Source organism: Borostomias antarcticus (assembly GCF_949987555.1).
Source record: "Borostomias antarcticus genome assembly, chromosome: 1".
Taxonomy (NCBI): Eukaryota; Metazoa; Chordata; class Actinopteri; order Stomiiformes; family Stomiidae; genus Borostomias; species Borostomias antarcticus.
Window position 1 is genome coordinate 28,944,070 of NC_140234.1, and position 23,316 is coordinate 28,967,385.

General features: G+C 48.6%; 1 protein-coding gene across 1 annotated transcript in view; it reads right to left on the minus strand.

The window, feature by feature from the left end:
- LOC311324794 (rho guanine nucleotide exchange factor TIAM1-like) overlaps positions 1-21,672 on the minus strand; it is a gene marked incomplete at both ends in the record, with an annotated part of 33,477 nt that extends 11,805 nt beyond the window's left edge. The window contains 13 exons of the mRNA XM_084457387.1: positions 7,202-7,302; positions 8,176-8,388; positions 10,573-10,659; positions 11,303-11,384; positions 11,968-12,072; positions 13,229-13,399; positions 13,822-13,899; positions 14,024-14,170; positions 15,367-15,552; positions 17,282-17,506; positions 18,259-18,431; positions 18,897-19,353; positions 20,740-21,672. Coding sequence (XP_084313513.1) covers positions 7,202-7,302; positions 8,176-8,388; positions 10,573-10,659; positions 11,303-11,384; positions 11,968-12,072; positions 13,229-13,399; positions 13,822-13,899; positions 14,024-14,170; positions 15,367-15,552; positions 17,282-17,506; positions 18,259-18,431; positions 18,897-19,353; positions 20,740-21,672 — 2,958 coding nt within the window. The remainder of the gene's footprint in view (positions 1-7,201; positions 7,303-8,175; positions 8,389-10,572; positions 10,660-11,302; positions 11,385-11,967; positions 12,073-13,228; positions 13,400-13,821; positions 13,900-14,023; positions 14,171-15,366; positions 15,553-17,281; positions 17,507-18,258; positions 18,432-18,896; positions 19,354-20,739) is intronic.
- Between the last annotated feature and the right edge of the window lie 1,644 nt (positions 21,673-23,316).

The window sequence follows — 23,316 nt, forward strand, 5'->3', positions numbered from 1 at the left end:
CCTTCCAAGACAAACCGGTCACCTAGGCTGCGTTCTGAATGGCATACTTCCATACTATATAGTATGCCAAAAAATGATGCAGTATGTCCCAATACATAGTATGCCACATGCAGCATGGCAAAATACCAGGATGTCCTACTACATCCAGTCGTATTTCGCAGTATGCAAGCCAGCAGACTTTTCTGGTTATTCTGACCCACAATCCATTGCACAGCGGAAATTACATCACATGTGCGAGTACACCAGAGGCGTTATGATGAATCCCAGCTGTGGATGAATGTCACTTTATGGACTGTGATGGATGTGGTCAAAGTTCAAGGTGCAATATTACTGCGTGCAAAGTATGTACTTCCTAGGGGCAGCTGTAGTATGTACTGGTAGTAAAAAGCAGAAGTATGCGATTTGGAATGCAGCCCCAGTATTGAATTCAATTGAAACCTTTATTTATTCAGGGAAGACAATTGAGAGCAAGCTCTCTTTTTAAATGCTGTCCTGATTACAATAAAAAACACATACAGTACAAAATAGGAACATTCTACAACAAAAACATCATAAAATCACAATTACGAACATGAGACCATTATACAGCCACCACCAAACACTATCTCTATCATAGAGTCAAAATATCCCACAGTCGCCTCTGTTTGTAGACTCACTTTATGCCAGTAAAAAGATAAAAACGAGTGAAAAAGAGGAGCGACTCAACATGTGTTAGGATTACAATTAGAGAGAGGAGCAAAGACAAGAACTGATCATGAGGCTCCATTCTCATTCAAATCAAAGTGTTTCAAAGCATCAGGGATAGAGGTAGACATATGTCTCCCATCTCAAACACATGGATAACAGACCTGAGCCTCTAAACCTAAACCTAAAGCTATCGCTTTAAAAAAAAAAAAAAAAAAAAAAGAAGGAGCTAAGACATAACAAGAGCGCTCCTTTCTCCTCGAGGTTCTGAAGAGAGCAGCTCACCGGATGAAGCATGTTAGAGATGGACTCTGAGGAGCTCGTCCTGGCGCTGCTACTCCAGAGGGAAGACATGGCCGGCCGGACGGGACGGGACGGGACAGGGCGGACGGGCAGAGAGAGAGAAGACGGTCGGTGGGTGAGAGGAGAAGACGTCAGCCCAGGGAGAGAGCTGCTTCTATACTGTGGCTCTCTCCAGCGCATCCCTCCACTGCTATCTCCTCAAAAGGAAAAAAAAAAAAAAAAGAGGAGGAGGGTGGCGGAGCAGTCGTGATGAAGGACCGATCACCGGGCGAAGCTGCCCAGACTCCTCCTCGCCCGCGGGCACCTCCAGCCCTCCAGCTCCCCTCCCCTCCCTTCAGAGCTGCCTAACTAGCACGTCGTTTTCTCCCTCTCTCCTTGCAGGAGTTGAAGTAGTCCAGGTGGGAGATGACCTGCGTGAGCATCTACGCCGTGTCATCAGTGAGTCATCCGGCAGCTACAGCACTGTGAACTAGGAGTGCTAATCCTGTCAGTCCCAGTCCAGAGAGAGCAGCGGTTAGGAGCGAGCCTCCTCTCCAAGCATGCAGCCGAGCAGGACTGGCTCAGCCAGACACACCACACAGGAATATGAACGCACAGATCTGGATGGTGGAGGAGGAGAGAGGGGTGAGGAGAGGGGAGAGAGGAGAGGGGTGAGGTGAGAGGAGAGGGATGAGGAGAGAGGGGAGGGGTGAGGAGAGAAAATGTGAGGAGAGGGGAGAGAGGGGTGAGGTGAGAGGAGAGATTGAGGAGAGAAAGGTGAGGAGAGGGGAGAGAGGAGTGAGCAGCGGGAAGAGAGGAGAGGCGAGAGAGGTGAACGTGGGCGGGGTTGCTGAAGAGGGGAACATGAGAAGAATGGGTATGATGGATTTGGCTAGCCTGATATCAGACAGAATTGTAAACTCGTGAAACTCTCTAGAACGTCAGTCTGCATTGCTTCCACTCCAACCGATTTCCATGGGGCAGGGACATTCCGTTATGATGTCATGCTGATGCGTGAAGTGAAACAGTAATGTAATTATCGTAATTATGGTAGTAGGCTACTGTACAAACTGCACTTTGTTACTACTCCCAGTCGTCCTCCTCTCCAGTAATCTGAGTTCTCACTACAGATGCTCACCTCTAAAATCACATTGTCCAAACGCACGGCTCCACAACGTTCGACAACAGCTTGACAATGAAGTTAGTCCCATCCTTGGTGCTCATTGGCTAGTCGTTAGAACCCGCAGGGCTCATTTTTTGCTGATTATATTTTAATCGGAGAACCAGATGTTTCACATAGCAACACCAGACCAAGAATCAGCAAACTCTTAGTGTGCAGATTCGAACATCTGGACCCAGGCTAGGATAAGGCAGCGTCTGGACCCAGGCTAGGATAAGGCAGCGTCTGGACCCAGGCTAGGATAAGGCAGCGTCTGGACCCAGGCTAGGATAAGGCAGCGTCTGGACCCAGGCTAGGATAAGGCGGCACCTGGACCCAGGCTAGGATAAGGCGGCATCTGGACCCAGGCTAGGATAAGGCGACATCTGGACCCAGGCTAGGATAAGGCAGCAGCCCCAATGAATGATACAGGAACTGAAAGGACACGGCAGGTCAAATACGCACGTCTCCAGACTAACTGAACATTGTCATGACATCTCTACTACACCTCCGAACATCCAGTCTGGTTCCAGACTGTAGAGTCAGAGAAGAAGCGAATTATTCACGCCGACTACAGGAAAAGGAAAGTGTGAATAGAATCTTTAGGATGCAGAATTGCAATGAAAGTAGGTTCCATATTAGGGTTGCAAACTGTCCAGTAATAGCCAGGACGTCCCTTATATTGGGCAAAATAATTTTGTCCCATACTGGACCTCCCTTGTCTCGTATACTAATCCAGTCACAGCCCCCGTTGTGTGCATCAGTTGTATGCACCGCAAGAAAAACATTTTGTTAAGCTAACGTCTGGTGTTGTTTAGTCAAACCACTCACCCCGAGGTAGCAAAGCGTAGTGGTTGGAAGGGGGTGTAGGGCTTGGCCATGGCCTGGAGGTAGGAGGGGGCTGTTCCTTTCATTGCCCTGTAGGCTAGTACCAGAGTTTTAAGATGGATGTGAGCCGCTACAGGGAGCCAGTGTAGAGAACAGAGAACAGAAGTTGTGTGGGAGAACTTGGAGTGGCTGAACACCAGGCGAGCAGCTGCTTCATAAACAAGCTGCAGAGATTTAATGGCTGACGCCGGGGCCCCAGCAAGGAGGGAGTTGCAGGGGATGACCAGGGCCTGGATGAGCACTTTCGCAGTTTCATCAGTGAGGAAAGGGCGAATCCTGCTGATGTTGTAGAGCAGGAATCTGCAAGAGCATGTAATGGATGTGATATGTGCTGAGAATGACAGTTGGTCGTCCAGGGTCACACCCAGATTCCTGGCGTCACCACTGTGTCGTAAATGGTGATGGCCAGGTCCCGGTGCGGGAAGCCCTTCCCCAGGAGGAACAGCAGCTCAGTCTTGTCCAGGTTGAGCTTGAGGTTGAGGTGGTGTGTCGCCATCCACTCCGAGATGTCAGCCAAGCACACAGCTAAGTGTGCCTCCACTTGAGTGTCAAGGGGTAGTTCCCACTCACATCCCTTCACGGCCAAGCACAAAGCTGCGTCTAAGTAAATAAACATAGCCTCTTAAAATGTAAACAGTTAGCTAACTACAACAAGTTAGCTACACACAATGGCTAGTCAATTAGTGGTCTGGTCGTCTCTTAAATCTGACAGGTTGGCTGTATGTATTATGATACATCAGATCCCCTCTTAGCCCTGGCCGGTATACTATTCAAGGCCCTGGTATACCGTCCCACCAGGAACCATTCATTGCACCATTTACTTTTATCACTCTGTCTATATTACCGTAGAATAGCACAGAATAAAATAGAAAGTTTATTTGCCATGTTTAACAAGTACAGGTACATTGGAATTCTTGTAATGGCTGGTCCTTAGAGTCGTATCAATGCTAATCAGTTCCTCATTCCAGTCCTAGGTATGCTGCTAGACATTTAAGGGTTCTGAAACCTGAATAGATTTAGTAAAATCCTTTGTCCCCTTGTCCATCAATCAATTTCTTGAATGAGGGTAAATGAATAGTTCACTGGGTTGATGGATGCGCTTGATGATGATGATGTCAATCATGCTGTCCTTTCTTATGTATTATATGTTTTTTGTATATGTGTTGGCTTGCAGTGCGGGCAATAGCCCAAGACAAAACTCCTTCGGGACAATAAAAGGTTACTTACTTACTTACTTTACACTGGAAATTTACTATACTATGCGTCGTATCAATCTATCAGTCTATCAATAATATTCTCATCTATTTATCCTATTTATGGATGACTATATCTGTGTCCATGATGTAGGTAGTAGGCCTACAATTAAATAACTTTCAAATATCCAGTTGTGCATAGTGTTCAATCATTCGAGTGTTGTCAGGTGTTGGTTCAAGTGTTCAAGTGTACAGCAGTGCAGAGTCCATATAGATAGCCAAATATTATTTTGTTACTCACCGAAGTGAAGACCGGTTTCGAAAGATGAAAGCCTTTTCTCTTAGGTGGCCACAGTTGCAGCCCCCAATATAAAAAGCACTTTTGGGCACTTAAATAGCACATACCCCACCATACCCCACCAATATCCACTAGCCTGGCTTCGCTTTAGCCTGACAGCGATGCGATGTCCTTTGAGCGCGGTGAGCAGATGTGTTTTTCATAAGTAATCATCCTGCATTCGACTTAACACGTGCTCCGGAGAGGATACATTCAGGCAGTGAACCCAATCAGCGTTGTGGCAAGAATTATGAGGTTATGCATTCATCGACACACCCACAGACACCCAACATATGGTCCACTATCACTAGTCTATTTAAATGATCACACCAACATTATGGTTTCAGCATTATCAAACAACCTAAACAAGAACCATCTAATCTATCCGGTGAAATAGCCTACAACTGTCTATAACCAATGATAACTCTACCAACCTAACTTCTACACTAACCTATGAGAATCCTAACATATTAGAACAAGTACCAGACAAACGAGGAAGCTTGGCAAGCTCTAAAAGTATGTGGGTTTGGAAGTGTCAGGGCCTCTGAGTAAAATGGACTCCACTATATACAAAGTATAGTTGTATGTGTATTGGCAAAGGGAAAAATTAACTGTGGCTAGTGTGATGGATGGACAGGTGGATGGGAGCATTTTAATTACCCCCCCCCCCCCCCCCCCTCGGTTGGGGGATAATGAGATGGAATGGGTGGATTTCTCTTCTACTTCAACACACACCAATATAGAATGGTAAAACAATAGTAGCTTCTGAGTAGCAGGGATAAGTATAATTATCAAATCAAATCAGGTCAAACTTCATTTGTATAGCGCATTTCATACACAGAGGCAACACAAATGCTTTACAGAGAGCAAGGGAGGGGGCATAGGTCATACCCCTATATTTTCCAGCGGGAAGCAAATAATTAGTGGGCCACAGCCATTTTGATATGAACTCAGATAGCCAGATCTGGACTATAATACAGTTTAAAACCTCACTGCTAAATTCGTGGGTGTGTGGTCAGCCCCACCATATGAGCAGCGATGGGCTGGCCAGGACGCATGACCCACAGCTGATTGAATATTCTGCTATAGTTCCTGGCTGCTGTCCACAGATCCTCTACCTCCTGGCTATATTAAACAGGGAGCCAGAGATAGATGAAGAGACACCATGCAAATATCAATCCTGTGGCACCTCCCGGGCAGGGCCCAGCTGTCTTTCAGAAGGCTGAGTATGCACCTTAACAGTCTGCCAGGTGCCGGGAGGAGTTGACACTGCTGGTTTAATCTCATTTAGCACATTATTTCCTTCCGGTTCTCTTTGCATAGCTAAGGAAAAAGCTGTCATCCTCTTTGCTGTGAGAGACGGACGTTATTGCATTTTAATTATGCTGAAATAATATTTTTGTTTGAGCTAATCCTGTCAGGCGGTAAGCTTGTTTGGTTTATTAAAATGTATTAAATGAACACGACAACTTTAGGGGAAGTTATCTTATTTGTCATCTTCCCCAGGGTCAGACAAGATACCCTTCTCTGTGCGTGCAGCAGGGAGCATTGAGACCCGTTAGCTGTTAGCCTAGGCTAATGATTCTAATCCACTTCCAGTGATTGCGCTAAGCTAGGCTAACGGCTCTAACAGGTCTCAATGCTTCCTACTGCATGCAAACAGAAGGGAATTGTATGTATCTTCTTATAAAACGGGTTGTTTGGATCACAGACGCTGATTGGATCACGGACACTGATTGGCTGAGCCTTCATTCTAAAATGCCAATATTCATGACTCGCGGCAAAATATCATGCCTTGTTTAGATATAAGTGCGCGGCCATCTCTTTGGACCTCTTGCCATGGGACTTTAATGAGTGGCTTATTGACTGATGGTAGCTAACATTACCCTACTTATTTCCAAGAAACTCTGTGCCTTCAGCTTCAACTAGCTAACAACAGTGCTAGGGTTGGTTGGGGCAAGCCAGGCAAGCTAACGTCCAGTCAAGATCAGGCAAAAAATGATTCAATTAACGTTACGTTAGCAACTTTCCCCAACCAAACTGCGAGCTACAGCACTAGCACTGGTAGCACGGCAACCCAGAAGCTGTCTGATGCTGGGCTGTAGAGCAATCATACCGGGCAGTGGCCACAGATCAGAGCTCTCTCCAAAGCTGCTATCAGCCATCCCTGCAGAACAGGAAACGTTGGAGTAACAAGAAGCATAATTTCTCCAAATGAATTAACTGTTGCTTAGTAACCAAATTAATTCAGAGGAAGGATACCCCACACCATCCAGTTAAATCATTTACTTTTAAGATTAGTGTGTATTTATTTTGTGAATCCTTACGATATACGTATACGCTTCGCATCGTGCCTAACAATACCCCCTAGCCGTGCCAATATTCATGATATACCACAAGTTATTGTGCCATATCGCTTTATTACCACACCCTGGGGAAGATGGCAAATAAGCTAATTCCCCCAAAAGTTGGTATGTTCCTTATGAGGGGAGTCTGTTTCATTAAACAATCTTAATCACAGACTAAATCAAGAAGTTGAATGCAGGCTTAATCAACGTGGCATCTACTTCAGCTCTTCAAAGTTAATCTTTTTCCTCCGTCCCCTTGGATGCAGCCTGCACTCCAGACTCTAAAACTTCACAAAACCGAAGACCTTACCTTTCTGCAATCGTAAGCCTCGCTGAAGGCGTCCGAGTCGTCGTCCAGACTGTCTCCCGAGCTCCCCAGCGTGAGGCCCACCCCGTCATCCAGGATCTCCTCTGCACAAGACCAAGCACACAATTATCATATACCTCATCTCACTCATACTGCACAGCTGGATTCATTGACCTGGCAAAGGCTTTTGACTCTGTGGACCACCGCATCCTGCTGGATGGACTCAAGACCGTAGGACTTGCAGAGGAATGCCTGGCATGGTTCAACAGCTACTTCTCCTAAGTACAAAAAAATGCATGGTCTTCAACCGGAACCTATACCAAGCCACCGGAACCTACCCCAAGCCACCGTCTCCCAAAAATGGACTAAAATTTGTCAACACATATAAATATCTAGGTATCTGGCTCGACAGTTCACTCTCCTGTCAAACCCACATTCAATACCCTGCTCACCATAGAGTTCAACAGCTCAGACTGATCCTGGTGTACAGAATTCTAGCAGGACAGTGTCCTAATTATTAAAACACATTTTCTGTTTTGTTTTAGGAAATCCCAAGGTATCCCATGCATGAGCTGACCTACATTCTCCACTACCTACCTGACCACCAGTCTATCTACCCTAACCCTAACCTAACCCACTCTCCAGTACCTGATCACCTATCCTAACCCTAACCTAGCCCACTCTCCAGGACATGACCACCTATCTAACTACCCTAACCCTAACCTAACCCATTCTCCAGGACATGACCACCAGTCTATCTACCCTAACCCTAACCTAACCCACTCTCCAGTACCTGATCACCTATCCTAACCCTAACCTAGCCCACTCTCCAGGACATGACCACCTATCTAACTACCCTAACCCTAACCCATTCTCCAGGACATGACCACCTATCCTAACCCTAACCTAACCCATTCTCCAGGGCATGATCACCTGTCTATCCAGTGTTTGGCAGTGCAGTGAGCTGCTCCACTCACCCTGGCTCTGGGAGAAGATGTCGGTGTACAGGTTGTCCTCGGCGTCGGACCGGCGAGGTGGCAGGTAGCAGAGCTGCCGGCGGTCGACAGAAGGCAGGGTGTTGACCGTCAGGGCCAAGGAGGCCTGGGAGAAGGCTGCCTTCATGTCGGAGAAGTTCAGACTGCAAGAGTCCTTCCCATTCAGCTGCAGGATCTCGTCTCCTGCATTCAGTCCTGTAGAGGGCAGGAAGATCTCATACAGGTCAGTCTATCCCAAGGGGCCAGGCTGAGATTTACTTCCTGAAACATTTTGATCAGCGCCATCTTGCCGAAATCGACCCCTTTTGACATGCACAGTTGTGCTTTTCTCAGACCCCGTCGCCGTCACGAACAGTTTGCACCATGCAATTATTGTTTGCATCATTTTTTTATCACTTAACAATGCTAATGCAGGGACATGCAATACAGTGGGGAGAGCGGTGAACACGCATTAAAAATCCACATGAACGTGTAAACTTTGTGGACGTGGCCGGGTCAACAAGAAACACACACAATAGCACAACTGCGCATGCCTGTGACGAGAGAAAACACAACTGCGCATGCCTGTGATGAGAGAAAACACAACTGCGCATGTCAAAAAGGGGTCGGTGGCCCTGTTCAAAAAGCTTCACTCAACGTAGAGACCGCATCCAGTCCTATTAATACATCCATGGTCTGTATCCAGTTCTATTAATACATCCATGGTCTGTATCCAGTTCTATTAATACATCCATGGTCTATCCCATCTCACACTCTACTGCCTCTGCTCCCTCCTGGCTTGAAGAGCAGGGCAATCTTCCATAATCTATAACAATTAGACTGTTACAATACTGCCACTCAGTGACTGTAGGATTACTGGCAAAGTCAAAAGCCAATTAAGATCAAATCAAACTTTATTTTCAAGATGATGAATGATCATCTGAGCATGTGGGCTGAAAATAAAGACCAAAACACAACCCCAGTGTAAAATATATTCTTCTCTATTTTATAATAAACAAACATTTAATGCATGTTCATGGCCTGTCATAACAGCAGCCCCTGTTGGCCATGTATGGTATTGCATCAGGATTCATTCATCCTCCTTTTCTTAGGCTCAAGAGTCAAGCTGCGTTCTGAATCACATGCTTCCATACTATATAGTATGCCAAAAAGGTTTGTCGTATGTCCCGATACATAGTATGCCACATGCAGTATGGCAAAAATACCAGGATGTGCTACAACATCTAGTCATATTTTGCAGTGTGCAAGCCAGCAGACTTTTCTGGCTATTGTCACAGTCCTGTGTGCAGCGGAAATTACGTCACATGTGCGAGTACACCAGAGGCGTTATGATGAATCCCAGCTTTGGATGAATGTCACTTTATGGACTGCGAGGGATGTGGTCAAAGTTCAAGGTGCAATATTATGACAAGGTAGTATGTCCCAATTGGATGCGTACAGTGTACTTTCTTGGGGCAGCTGTAGTACGTACTGGTAGTAAAAAGTAGAAGTATGCAATTCGGAATGTAGCCTCAGTCTCTAAACACTGCGCTCAACTAGAGACTGAAGACATTCCTCCAGATTTTATTTCTAAAAGTGGGTGGAAACGGAGATTGCATTGCAGAACCAAACCTGCATTGCAGAATCAATCAGTCTTTCGAGCGGTCTTTCCTAGGGCAGGGACATGTTTTGATTTCAATGTTTCGATTCTCCACTCCAGTTTGTTTGGAGGACATCATTTCCAGTAAGGTGGGTCCTTCACCCTATTGGAAATGTAGGCAGTGGCTCTGATTGGTAGCGTCGGTTTTAGGTGTTGTTCTAGCAACAATTTTCAATGTAAACGTCGCCAGACTCCAGAGAGCTCCAAATCTGGTATAGTGAGACTATGCTTTTCTGCTTTTCCTTCTGAGCCACAGGCATGACCCAGTTCTCTGTGCAGTGTACCCTGTGAAATGAAATGTCAGCCACTGTGGAAGAACAGCTGTCCCCACTGGCCTGCCTGCCTGCCCTATCCTACATGTCTGCCTGTCTGTCTGTCTGTCTGTCTGTCTGTCTGTCTGTCTGTCTGTCTGTCTGTCTGTCATGTCTGTCTGCCTGCCTGCCTGCCCTATCCTACATGTCTGTCTGTCTGCCTGCCTGCCTGTCTATCAGTCTGCCTGCCTGCCTGCCTGTCTGTAATAATTGCATTAAACGTAGGAAGTCAGTATATCTCCTTTCTAAAACAAGTGAATAAGAGCATAATCTAGTGCTTAAGTGCTTTTATAAAAATATATATTTTTGTCTGATGGGTTTAATCATAGATTGTCCTCTGCCCGTCCTGCCAATCTCAGCTCTGTCCACAGAAAGAGATTGAGTATCTTTGAGAGGAGCTCGTTTGATGGGAAATGAAGGGTACTGAACCTTTGGCGAAGGCTAATCCGCCCGCCTTCACGTCGGTGATGTAGAGCTGCTGCACCCCATCCTCCTCAACCACAGAGATGGAGAAACCTGGGAGAGAGAGAGAGAGAGAGAGAGAGAGAGAGAGGACATGGGGGAGAGAGAGAGAGAGAGAGAGAGAGAGAGGGGACATGGGAGAGAGAGAGAGAGGACATGGGGGGAGGGAGAGAGAGAGAGAGAGAAAGAGAGGGGACATGGAGGAGAGAGAGAGAGGGGACATGGGGGGGAGAGAGAGAGAGAGAGGACATGGGGGGAGGGAGAGAGAGAGAGAGAGAAAGAGAGGGGACATGGAGGAGAGAGAGAGAGGGGACATGGGGGGGAGAGAGAGAGAGAGAGGACATGGGAGAGAGAGAGAGAGAGAGAGAGGACATGGGGGAGAGAGAGAGGACATGGGAGAGAGAGAGAGAGGACATGGGGAGAGAGAGAGAGAGAGAGAGAGGGCATGGGGGAGAGAGAGAGAGAGAGAGAGAGAGAGGACATGGGGGAGAGAGAGAGAGGACATGGAAGAGGATAGGGGAGGGGGGAGAGAGAGAGCAGAGAGAGAATGTGGAGGAGAGATGGGAGGGAGAGCAGGATGTGGAGAGGTGGGGAGGAGGGACTCCATCATTACAGCACATCTCAGGGATTTTTCATAACCCTAAGGATATTGAAACGACTAATGCAGGGGGAAAAAAGCATCTGATATATGTCTTACCGTAGCCAATCATACAGGACACATCGCGGTCGAACTGGATGACTTTTGTTATTTTGGAGCAGAGCTCTATCTCTTTGTAAAGCTGTGAAGAGGCCAAAAATGAATATCTTATATAACACAAACCAATCACTTTAGAAGGAGCCTTATTTATATTCCGGTGTGTGAGTTACTGACAGAAGGGAACAGAACACAAATTTTCTGTATTCGAAGAGCAACAAACCTTCAAGACAGTTTTTATAGGGTGCAGTGAAGCATAGATAGATAGATACAGTTGATGATTGATGAATGAATGAATGAATGAATGAATGAATGAATGGATGGATGGATGGACGGACGGACGGACGGACGGACGGACGGACGGACGGACGGACGGACAGATAGATAGATAGATAGATAGATAGATAGATAGAGGTTGATCGGTAGATAGACTGATAGATAGACAGACAGACCTGTTAATAATTCATCACGTGAGGTTTCACCATCACAGGAGATTTGCAAGTCAATGTCTCAATATCTAGGGACTCCTCAAACATGCAGTGTAATCATTCTCATATGGAGCCTGTCTTTATAAAGCCAGTACTTCTACACTCAAAGTTTTGATACGTGTTCGTGAGCGGGGGAAAGAAGGAGATGAGATTATATGTGGAAAGCAAATCTAAACATACCAAGTCGCACACATCTTCTTCTGGTTTGGGGATGTAGAACTGTACTTGGTTTTCAATTAGGAACTTCAGGCGCAAGTAATGTTTGGTGGGATCCAGCTGGTGAGCCTGTGGATCACAGGACACAGCAGAGGAGGGGAATTGGCTCAGAGTAAACAGCCAGGTTCTTATGCTGGAATTTTGAGGCAGCTCTAGAAACTTCTCAAACCGTGAAACCCAACCCAGCAGCTTAATTACAACCAGGGGCTGGGATCCTGGGGGGGTCAGGGGGGACATGTCCCCCCCAATATTTGAGATCATTAAAATTGTCCCCTCCAATATTTAGATTGGGGTAGTGGCATTCAAATGACCATACAGCCGCGTAGGAAGATGTCCCCCCAAAAAATACTCTTGCAAAATTTCAATGTAAATGTCCGCCCCCAAAGTTGGATACAGATCCCCGCCACTGATTACAACACACTCATGAAAAACGTAGCTTCACAAAATATTCTCATTCCTGAGAGATCTTTTTGCTAACAATAGACCAGTGAAAAAGTACTACATTAAGCAAGATAACACTAACCTTCAACAATAGGATAACCCACACTACCCCTAACCCTCTACAACACTGACTCAGCAGATTATTTCAGAGTCATTTCACTAGTAGTACTACAGCCCCTAAATGAACCTGACATTTTGTGGATTATGATGTGTGATCGTGCTTTTCTAGTTTGTCATACAACACAATGGGGCATTATCTTCAGTACATGATATAGTAATTAGTTCAGTGATGGGACTGACAGAGACAGAGATTTCTGTTTCATATGCTGTGAATGGCTATAGAAGATATTGGTCAGATGGGGACTGGGACTAGGGACTGGGACTAGGGACTGGGACTAGGGACTGGGACTGGGACTAGGGACTAGGGACTAGGGACTGGGACTGGGGACGGGGACTGGGACTGGGACTGAGGACTGGGGACTGGGGACGGGGACTGGGGACTGGGACTGGGACTGGGACTGGGGACTGGGGACGGGGACTGGGGACTGGGACTGGGACTGGGACTGGGACTGGGACTGGGGACTGGGGACTGGGGACGGGGACTGGGGACTGGGACTGGGACTGGGACTGGGACTGGGGACTGGGGACTGGGGACTGGGGACGGGGACTGGGGACTGGGGACTGGGACTGGGACTGGGGACTGGGGACTGGGACTGGGACTGGGACTGGGACTGGGACTGGGACTGGGACTGGGACTGGGACTGGGACTGGGACTGGGAGTTACCTTGCAGATGATCTCCAGGGCACAGAGAGCGGACTCCCCGGGGTGGATGATGGCCAGGACGGGCTGGTCGTTGGGCAGGCACACCCAGGACGGCGTGATGTGGTCAAACACCCAGATGTTGCTGTCTGTGTTCAGCCGAGGAAAGCTTCTGGCCCCCCCCTGATCACTTCTCTAGTAAGACATAAATGGTTCATTCAGCCTGCTATGTCTCATTCAAATATGAACAGATTACATTTGACTATTTCTAAGTCTTGAATGTAGATAAAATTATGATTCTGTAGCTTTGAAACAGTAGTACAGTAATTCGCCATGTATAGTATATGGTTTACACATACTAGGAATTTGACTAGGGCAATGGCATATGATGGCAGTGCCAGTTAGCCATACATAGTGATTATGTTCCCAGTACAGTTGATGTATGACCTTTACTGGTACCATACCTTTTCAAGGGCGAATAACCAACTGTTTTACTTTGGAGACGGAGAATGAAACGTTGTCAAGGACCAGGTATTTCACCAGCGTCTTCCAGATGTGCTTGGACTTATGCTTGTATGTCAAACTTGCTGCCAAACTATGACACGGTGCCTACTCACCCCCACCCTTTCCCTGTCAGAGTCCACATACAGGCCGCCCAGGGGCGTCGTCACAGGCCCCTCGCCATCAGCGAAGACCTGCAGAGGGAGGGGCAGAAGAAGATATGAATTCACCGTCAACAAGGCCTGAATACGCCAAGAGTTTAAAAGAAAAAAGTATTTGTTCATAGCGCCGTGCAATCCATTCCGTGACGGTCTGTACCTGGTTGATGCTGGGGTGGCCTTTGGTTTTCTTCTTTGAGGTAGTGTCCAGTCCCCAGAGAGAGGAGAACCTGCTCTTCCGTTTGCTGGAGGTGCGAGCCATGGCTTGCGTGCGCCGCCTCATCCCGCTCTCTGTGCGCGCCGCCACCTAGGCCGCCCCAAACAGCGTTATTACCGAGTAGGAGACGTGACACCGTGACACGTGGAGTTGTGCCCAACGAGGGACACCAGGCCTGAGGTGGAGCGATTCCGTGTCAGTGTCATGTGCCTCAACAATACTATCCGTGTACGTGCATCTCTGGAGTGATATGGATGACGTCCTAGCTATGTGGGGGTGACACCTCATGAAGATAATGAGCTGCCATGGCGGTACTGGCCATGCTGAGGAAGACCTTTCCTTTAGTTGTTTCCTGTCTTCTGAAAATCTCTATTCAGCCACTTAAAAAAATTGAAAACACTCCCAGGGCAACAGTTGAAATTACAAAGAACGAAAAAGGACATATTTCTAAACTGAAGTTGGGCTGCTTCATTCCGTCTCTGCTGGCTCCATCTTCCCCCGCGTTGTGCTAACGCTGTGTCTGGTGGGAGAGAGGGAGAAAGAGCCCCAGAGACCAGACTGATGTAGCAGTCATGGGCAACTGCTTGACGATGTCGTTTGTTATTAATCATTCCGTCCTGCTGTCTTAGAACTCAAACACCCACCTGGTCCACCGCGCCTGTGGGCGGCAAGAAACACGCCACCTTACAGCCAACACTGGGCTCCGTACCAAACAACAAATGTTGTCTTCCGCTACCAACGCCTACTGTGCTCCTGAGTGGGAGTCGATTACCTCAGCGCTGTGGAGGAGGCCGGCACACCATCGAAAACTGGTGCTCTTAAACAGCCCACCACTGAACAAAACTTGTCCTGGAACTGTTGGAATATTGGAGTTGGTGGTGCTTGATAAGTACTGAGAACATTTCCCACACCCAAGAGAGGGAGCAGTTGAATATTTATTTCAACTCCTATTTTAAGTGTGTAGGGTCCAATATTATTCACCCCGACATAACGCTGTATAATTCATCAAAAAGGTCCAAGGCACTCTTCTTGATTAAAAAGCTTATAGGCTAGTTCATCTTAGAACAGAATAAAATAAAACAGCCAACATGTTTCGGCCATGGGGCCTTCATCAGGGCTAAAAGTCTTAAAGCCTTGGACCTTTTTGATGAATTCTATGTTTCCCCTGACATCCAAAGAGCACCTTCTGAAAGCTACTTTTACTACAAGAGCGCCGAAGCCCTCCTTTTCATTCGCACGATGCTGTCATGTGACAGTGGGGAGGCGGCCGTGGGGTGAGCGGTTACCAGGGCGTGGAAGGAGGAGACGGAGAAGACGCCCAGGCGCCCCATGGCCAGCTTGGTGGGGCGCGAGGCGAAGGCCAGCAGGCGTTTGGGGTTGGGGAGCTCTCCGCCCTGCAGGCTAGCCAGGTAGCACCGGAACCGGAACAGGTCCATGTGGAACCGCTCCAGGTTCTGCTCCCACAGGAAGATCTGGAGGGCGAGCAGAATAAAAATAAAAATAAAAAACATCCTGTTAACTTGTCGTCGTCACGAGACGGGGCGGAAGCTACGGCGGTTTGCCGAGGCTGATGTCGCGTGGTCTGTGAACGCTTCACTCAAACAATGTCCTTTGTCTGTGACCTTCAGTCTAAGATGGGGACAAGCCTTTCCTCTGCTTCTGGGAGCTGTAGCGCCAATCTGCTCACCGTGCCTCTGACCGGCTCCCTGTGCCTGACTGGGCAGAGGAGCAGGATACTGGGATTAGCGACCAGTCAAGGTCCGGCACTAGTTTCTGCCAGAGGGGAGATAGAGAGAGGGTGGAAGAGCCTGTATCATTGCCAAGTACCCTCTAACACAGAGGAGAGAGAGAGACAATACTGCTAAGTACTCCTTAGGGATGAGTAAGAGAGAGAGAGGAGAGAGAGAGAGAGAGGGAGAGAGAGAGAGAGAGAGAGAGAGAGAGACAGAGAGAGAGAGAGAGAGAGAGAGAGACAGAGAGAGAGAGAGAGAGAGGGAGAGCAAGAGAGAGAGACAGAGAGAGACAGAGAGAGAGAGAAAGAGAGAGAAAGAGAGAGAGACAGAGAGAGACAGAGAGAGAGAAAGAGAGAGTGAGAGAGAGTGAGAGAGAGAGAGAGTACTACCAAGTACCCCAGAAGAGAGAGACAACACTGTGCATTCCTCTGGCAGACAGACAGGGGGGTGGGGGCTTTCTGAGGAGAGGGCCTACTTCCATTCAGCCTGCGACAATGTGAAACCATGACACTGGCAAACAAACCGCTCTGAATTGGCACTCGCGAAACATCACAAGGCCATTTGATCTGCCTCTCATGTAAACAGTGCCGTTAATGACAATATGAACTTTGCAATTAATTGTGAGAAAAATGGGGCCGGTTTATCGGTGCCAACTGCATAATGGAAGCACAAAAACAAACAGTAAACTTGTCTCTGCAATAAACACCCAGATTTCTCTAGACGGGATACACGTCTGGAAAACAGAGAGAGAGACAGAGAGGGGATGGGTAGAGAGAGAGAGAGAGAGAGAGAGAGACAGAGAGGGGATGGGTAGAGAGAGAGAGAGAGAGAGAGAGACAGAGAGGAGATGGGTAGAGTGAGAAAGACAGAGAGAGTAGTTGAGAGGGGGTGGGGAGAGAGAGAGAGAGAGAGAGAGAGAGAGAGAGAGAGGGGATGGGTAGAGGGAGAGAGAGCTAGTGAGAGGGGATGGGTAGAGAGAGAGGAGATGGGTAGAGTGAGAAAGACAGAGAGTTGTTGAGGGGGTGGGGAGAGAGAGAGCTGGTGAGAGGGGATGGTAGGTAGAGAGAGAGAGAGACAGAGGGGATGAGTAGAGAGAGAGGAGATGGGTAGAGTGAGAGAGTTGTTGAGAGAGGGTGGGGAGAGAGAGAGAGCTGGTGAGAGGGGATGGTAGGTAGAGAGAGAGAGAGAGAGAGAGAGACAGAGGGGATGAGTAGAGAGAGAGGAGATGGGTAGAGTGAGAGAGTTGTTGAGAGGGGGTGGAGAGAGAGAGCTGGTGAGAGGGGATGGTAGGTAGAGAGAGAGAGAGAGAGAGAGAGAGGGGATGAGTAGAGAGAGAGAGGAAATGGGTAGAGAGAGAAGAGATGGTAGAGTGAGAAAGAGAGAGAGAGTTGTTGAGAGAGGGTGGGGAGAGAGAGACAGAGAGAGAGAGGGACAGAGAGAGAGAGAGAGAGAGAGTAAAGAGCTGTACCTGGTCCAGGATGGTCTTCCTCTTCCTGGCGTCAGTGACGGCCGACAGCTGCATGTCCCCCATCTTCTTCATCTTCTCGTCCATGTCGATCTTCTGCTCCAGCTTCTTCATCTGGGCCCTGAGCAGCCGGACCGTGTCGTCCCGGTGGTGCTGCCGGGCCATGGCGGCGGCGCAGGCGGAGTGGACCGCCGTGATCCAGTTCTCCAGCTCCGTCTGGCTGCAGGTCTGTGCGGGGGAAGGCAGGGTTCAAAGGTCAAACCAGGTCCTGTGGATGCCCCTCTGTCACCTGCAGTCCCCCTGATTGCTGTAGTGGTCCCGGAAAGTCCCCCGCCCCCCCCTTTCACAGTCAAGGTCCTACTCATGTCTCCCTATGGCTCCTGGAGGAGGCGCTGTGTGTCGCCAGCTGTCCCTATCAAGTCACCCCCCCCCCCCCTTTTTACTCTTGGCTCTCTGCTTTTTGTCTCCCCACTTCTGTTTAGAGCCTTTACCTAGTTTACTGTACATTCTTTAGGAGCCTGTCTACCTTATTATATGATACACTTAAATATCCTATTAAGGCAACGTCTCTGTAACTATTTATCTACTCTACTCTGCCCATGTTTATTGCTCTGTAAATGTTCTTAGCCAAAACACTTAAACATTTTCGAGGAGCTCGCTCGATCGACTCGTCTCGAGAGGTCAGGGAAGACTTTTTTACAGTTCACTTATTCAGCCCTTGGGTGAACTGGCTTTTTGCTTCCCTCTGGAATATGTAGGGGTGGGTAGGGGTGGGTAGGGTATAAATAATAAGTAATATAAATAATAGGTCCTTCATTAACTTTGTGTAGGTCCTTCACAGCAAGTGTGACAAGAGTCCATTAATGAGGGAATAACAGGACAGTAGTACTGTCAATTTGTCACAGAACAAACAGAAAAGCACAATGTTGTCATTTATTGAACAACAAAGTGATCAACAAAGTAAAGAGACATTATCTCACCTGGAACAGAAAGGCGTCTCCCAGAGAGTTGCTGAGACAGAACACAAAGTCCTTTTTGGGGTGCTCTGGGACTGCTTGGACAATGCTGTTCTCCACCCAGACAGCGTGCTTTGGAATGCTGTTGTGGTCGATCCCAGAACGGCCATCAGTCTCATAGAAGAACAGGGTGCAACCTGGGAAATCAAAACAGGGGATTAATCTTCACCAATAAACATTTAAAAGTGCAGTAAATAACTAAATAAATAAATACAGGCTTGTTTCGTTTTAGCAATTAAATTCTGCTCTCCAGTGGCCAAGATTAAGAAGTGCAGCATGGTTGAATTCCACATGTGGCATCATCAGAAGATCAAGGTAAACATCATTTAACACGAGATCAGAATGAAAACGATCACTCAACACACATGAATTCTAAATTGCAATAGTTGACCTCTTCAGCCAACCGTGATACCTGCTTATGTGATGCATGATATGCATGCAGTGTGTAATTGAAACGGAAGACAGTAATGCTGTGTTCACACCGGGCGTGAATTTTTCCTGCGGCGCGGCGAGTTTACATAGAAAGTGAATCTTCTCGCCACGCCTGGTGTGAACACAGCATAAGACCTCAGTAGAAAGACTACGGAAGGTTTCTGATTCACCTTTCAGTGAGACCCAGTAGCTCTTCCACCTGCGACGCGTGGCACACTCCACCTTCTTGCTCTTCTTGTGCACCAGGAAGTTCTTGACGGCGAGTCTGCCCGCCTTCCTCACGGTTCCCTGAGCGACGCTGAGCAGAGGGCCCGACTGGTAGGCGGAGCTCATGGTGCTCTGCTCGTCGCTCAGGGCTGACCCCGCCTCCTCCAGACTCTCCGGCTGGCACGAGCTCATCTCCAGCTCCTGGCGGAAGTTCTCGTACACGCCCTGGACGCCGTCGCTCGGCACGCCCCCGCTGCTGCTGCCACTGTCGCTGCCGGCGAAGGCGCTCCGGCCCACCGCCGAGCACATGGAGTAAGAGGCCGACATGGCCTTGTAGCGCCGCGACTGGTGCTCCTGGCCGGCCGTCACCCCGTCGATGCCACTGTCCTCATACTCGCTGCCCTCCCTGGCCGTGACATCCTGCAACACCGCGTGACCGTGCGAGCACAGGTGAGGTCAGGCGCCGACCCGGGCGGCTCAACCTATCTAGGAACAAGCTCCTCCCTCAAGTGAAGACCATGCTGAAGGTGTAGACGCAGGGGGAGCAGCAGATCGCTCAAGGCTAACATGCTAACATGCTAAAGACACCGACTACCGCGGCCTACCGAGCGTCTCTCTAATCCTGAGTAGCTGGGTTTGAAATCAGAGGTTTACAACGGAGTAATCGCCCTGACGTAAGAGCAGCCTGCCCTTCCATGTGTCCCTCAGGTCCTACCCTCTCCCAAATACAGGGGGCTGGGGGCTCATGGGGGGATTTGAGAAGGCTTTGCCGAACTCTGCATCTCCATCTGAGGTCACATGACCAAACTATGCCGGGCTCTATTCAGGCACGCTAACGAACGGTGCCCCACAGGGCCGGGGCCGCCACACGGGCGTACAGTCACCCTCCTCCACAAGGCCCTCGCATCATTACCATGACAAAAGACCCAGGCATTTCAAACGGGGGGGGGTTAAGCACCGCCCCTCCACTCTGCTGCGGTCTCCCTCCGCAGACAGACAAAACAGAAAGGAACCTTTTATCGTTGAATCTATTTAGGAGATTTATCATCTGCTCTACGGATTCAGCGGAGGAGTGTTAGTAGCTCAGACGCTATGAAACAGGAATAAGGGAAGAAGTGTTCAGGGAATCTTATTGGGATGTAACCAGAGAACATTAGGATTCTGAGCAGCTTTGCAGACTCGAACCCATGAGGGGTTATGTACATGTGTTTTAGGCCAAAGGGGTATTAAGAGAACTGGATGAAGTTGAATACTACTTCCGGGGTAGTGTGATTCCGGGCCTCGCCTGTCCATCTTTCCCACAGACCAGCGTGTCGCTGCCATAGACATACAGGGGGAAAGAAACTCTGAAAAACTCGGCTTTCCGTGGCTTCAAAGAAAAATGGACCCAATGATTTAAAAGTTGATAATTCAAAGAGACGTTTTTGACTTTGAGTGACACCCAGGTGAACGTTTGTTTCTTTACCCAGATGTTTCTTTCCGCACGTATGTCTATCAGGAATAAGTCTTCTTGGCCCCCATGGCATCACATGACTTGCAATACCGAGCTTTGCCACTACGCCAAAAATTACTTCACAGCCCAGAGCTGTTTGTGGGGGCGTGGTTTTACGTCCCTAACATCCTGCTAGCTGTGAAGCTCTTAAAATAGATGTAAACAAACTTCTTACATAATTCACAGAGAAAGACAGACATAAACACGAGTACTAAAACAAACTCCCTGTAATAATATGTTTCTGTTTCCTGTGGAACTAGTCATTTGATCAGTCAAACTGAATAAACAGAAGATGAAATGAGTGTACTTCCTACCTGTATGGTCTGTGCCCTCTTGCCCTGCATACTGGCACACATGGCGGCCTGGTGGCTAGCGAGTCCCTCCGACAGGCAGTGGGAACGCCGGCAGGGCAGAGTGTAAGCGCCGTAGCAGCTCCCCTCCTCTTCCGACGGGGAGAGCATCTTGTTGTCCTCTCCCCCCCTGGCAGCAGCCCTGTTGGCATCGTGCCACTTGGCATATCGACTGTGGGCTTGCCTGCGGGCAGGGCTCTTCAGGCCGTAGAGTTCGTCCAGAGAATTGGCTCTGTCGGCTGCGTCCAGGGCCTCGGGCCCCTGGGGGCTGGACACCAGGCGTCCGTCACAGACGCCGTAGTCCCTCTCGTCCGCCGCGTCGACGATCTCCTCCGTACTGGTCAGGTGTTCCTGGCTGAGGTCGGACAGGGAGAACTCCAGACTGTCGTCGCGCCACATGTCGGCAGACTTGGATCTCTTCTTCTTGAAGCTGACGCCGTCCCTGGGCCCATCTCTGGTCTTCTGGAGGTAGGTGACCTCGCCCGAGTACACCCCCCTACCCGGGGAGAGCGGCGGCACCAGGCCCGGCGAGGTGCTCACGTGCAGGCTGTCCCTGTGAGAGGCGGGGCTGGCCAGGTCGTGGTGGAAGGAGACGGGCCGCAGGTTCATGGCCACGCGGTCCACCCAGATGGGGCTGCCGAAGCCGGCCAGGACATCGGGCTCGTTGAAGGGCTCCAGGCCGTGGTCGGCCAGGGACTGGGGGATGCTGGGGGTGCTGCTGGAGCGCGTGCTGGTCTCAGAGTTCCTGTGCTCTACTTTCCCTGATGACGCGTGGCGGGAGCGTCGGGACTGCTTGTTGGTGATGCGCAGAGAGCGAGACAAGTGTTTGCGAGACAGGTGGCCATGTTCATTGCCATAGAAGGTATGGTCCCCATTCTGGCTTTCCACATTTCCCATGGTTCAGAGTCTGGGAAGGAGAGGAGACGCACCTCGTTAACTTCACTAACATTATAACTCATCACGTGGGTTTACAGGGAGAAATGATTGTGTCAGATTGCAATATCTGAAGGTGGTCAAAGATTTTAAAAAGTAACAAATGGAAATAAAAAACAATACTGACATTCATAATCTTAAAGCAATCTTAAAGCATAATCTTAAAGCAAACTAGAAAGTAGTTCATAAACATCAACTTAAATTCAAGTTAGAAAGAATTAAACTACCTGAAAAATGAATCTGAGTTCATTGACATGCTGCTTGGATGGAGATCTACCCAATCAGAGGATAGTCACTGGGATGGTTCCACCAATCAGAAGATAGTCACTGGGATGGTTCCGCAATGGTCTGAAAAAGAGAAGAGTGAGCCATCACTGATCAATACTGCCTGCATTAGCCAGCTACACCACCGAAGAGCTAGCGATAGGCGGTATTCATACCGAGGAGTGAGTTTAACCATCTTCAATTTGGTTATATGTGCACACAACCAAGCAGTCTCATGCCCTTTTATGGAATTGGCAAGGCATTCACTGGTACACACTTTCAATTTACAAAAAGAACTCGGGTGCAAACAAATTCTGCATTAGAAAGAACACGTTATGAAGCAGACGTAGGCTTTTTTTAGGACCTTTCTGAAGAACATATTTAAGGAAACCAGGTCCAGCCTGGCTGATGTGAGTGGCTGGCTTGATTCTGTTCAGGACTGGTAGGACAGAAACTAGTCATGCCACTGAAATAGCTGTGAATTAAAATTACATGAAATAATGTCTGATAAATTAGAGACCGCACCCCACAGTCCAATGCTCCGACCACTACTTTACTTGTGCAGTGGAGATCGGCGGGTTGATTTTGGTATCCTTCTTTATTTTGGTGTGCTGGGACTACTGCCTCTAGTGGTGCCAACAGAGAGATGCAGGCCAACATTGTCCAGAGTGACGGAGGGCGGGAGTGAGTGATTGCCGGACAAACGCTATACTAGGTGCGCTGGCTTACAGCCACGCAAAAAAACTTAGGGTGAATGAGGCCCATTGACAGGTACAGCCTACTCCAGGTACATGGAGGTCTGTGTTGGCCCACTGAGGTATGAAACATACGTGAGGTACCCAGTTTTACAGTTGTCAATTTATAGACTGCAGACAGACTTTTGACACAAACACATCTTAAAAGAAATGCAATGGTCTGTCTTTCAATAAGTCGCTGTCCTGTGTGGAACTGTGCCTAGTAGCCATATTCCCATATTTACTGCCGCTTACTCCGATTGAGGCTTATGTATCAATCTGATTCAGATTTTTATCTGTCACATGTATATAATACAATGTGGTTCCATGATGTGCTCAGCCAACAAATACTTAAAAATGGCTCAAAATGGCTAAAACAATACAAATAGAGGCCTGCAGGAGCTAACTAGCTCTAACTAACTCGGCATGACAACAAGACAGGATCCAGCAGTTTTGGTCACAGCTGATTCAGCCTCAAACGGTGTGGTGCCTCGGGTCGGCACAGTGGGTAGTAACCTTCCCAGGGCGGGTCTGTTCCCCACCATCGCCATCAGGCCCCGCCCACGCTGGATAAACAGCTCTTACAGAGCAGCAGGCCTGTAGCCAGCCT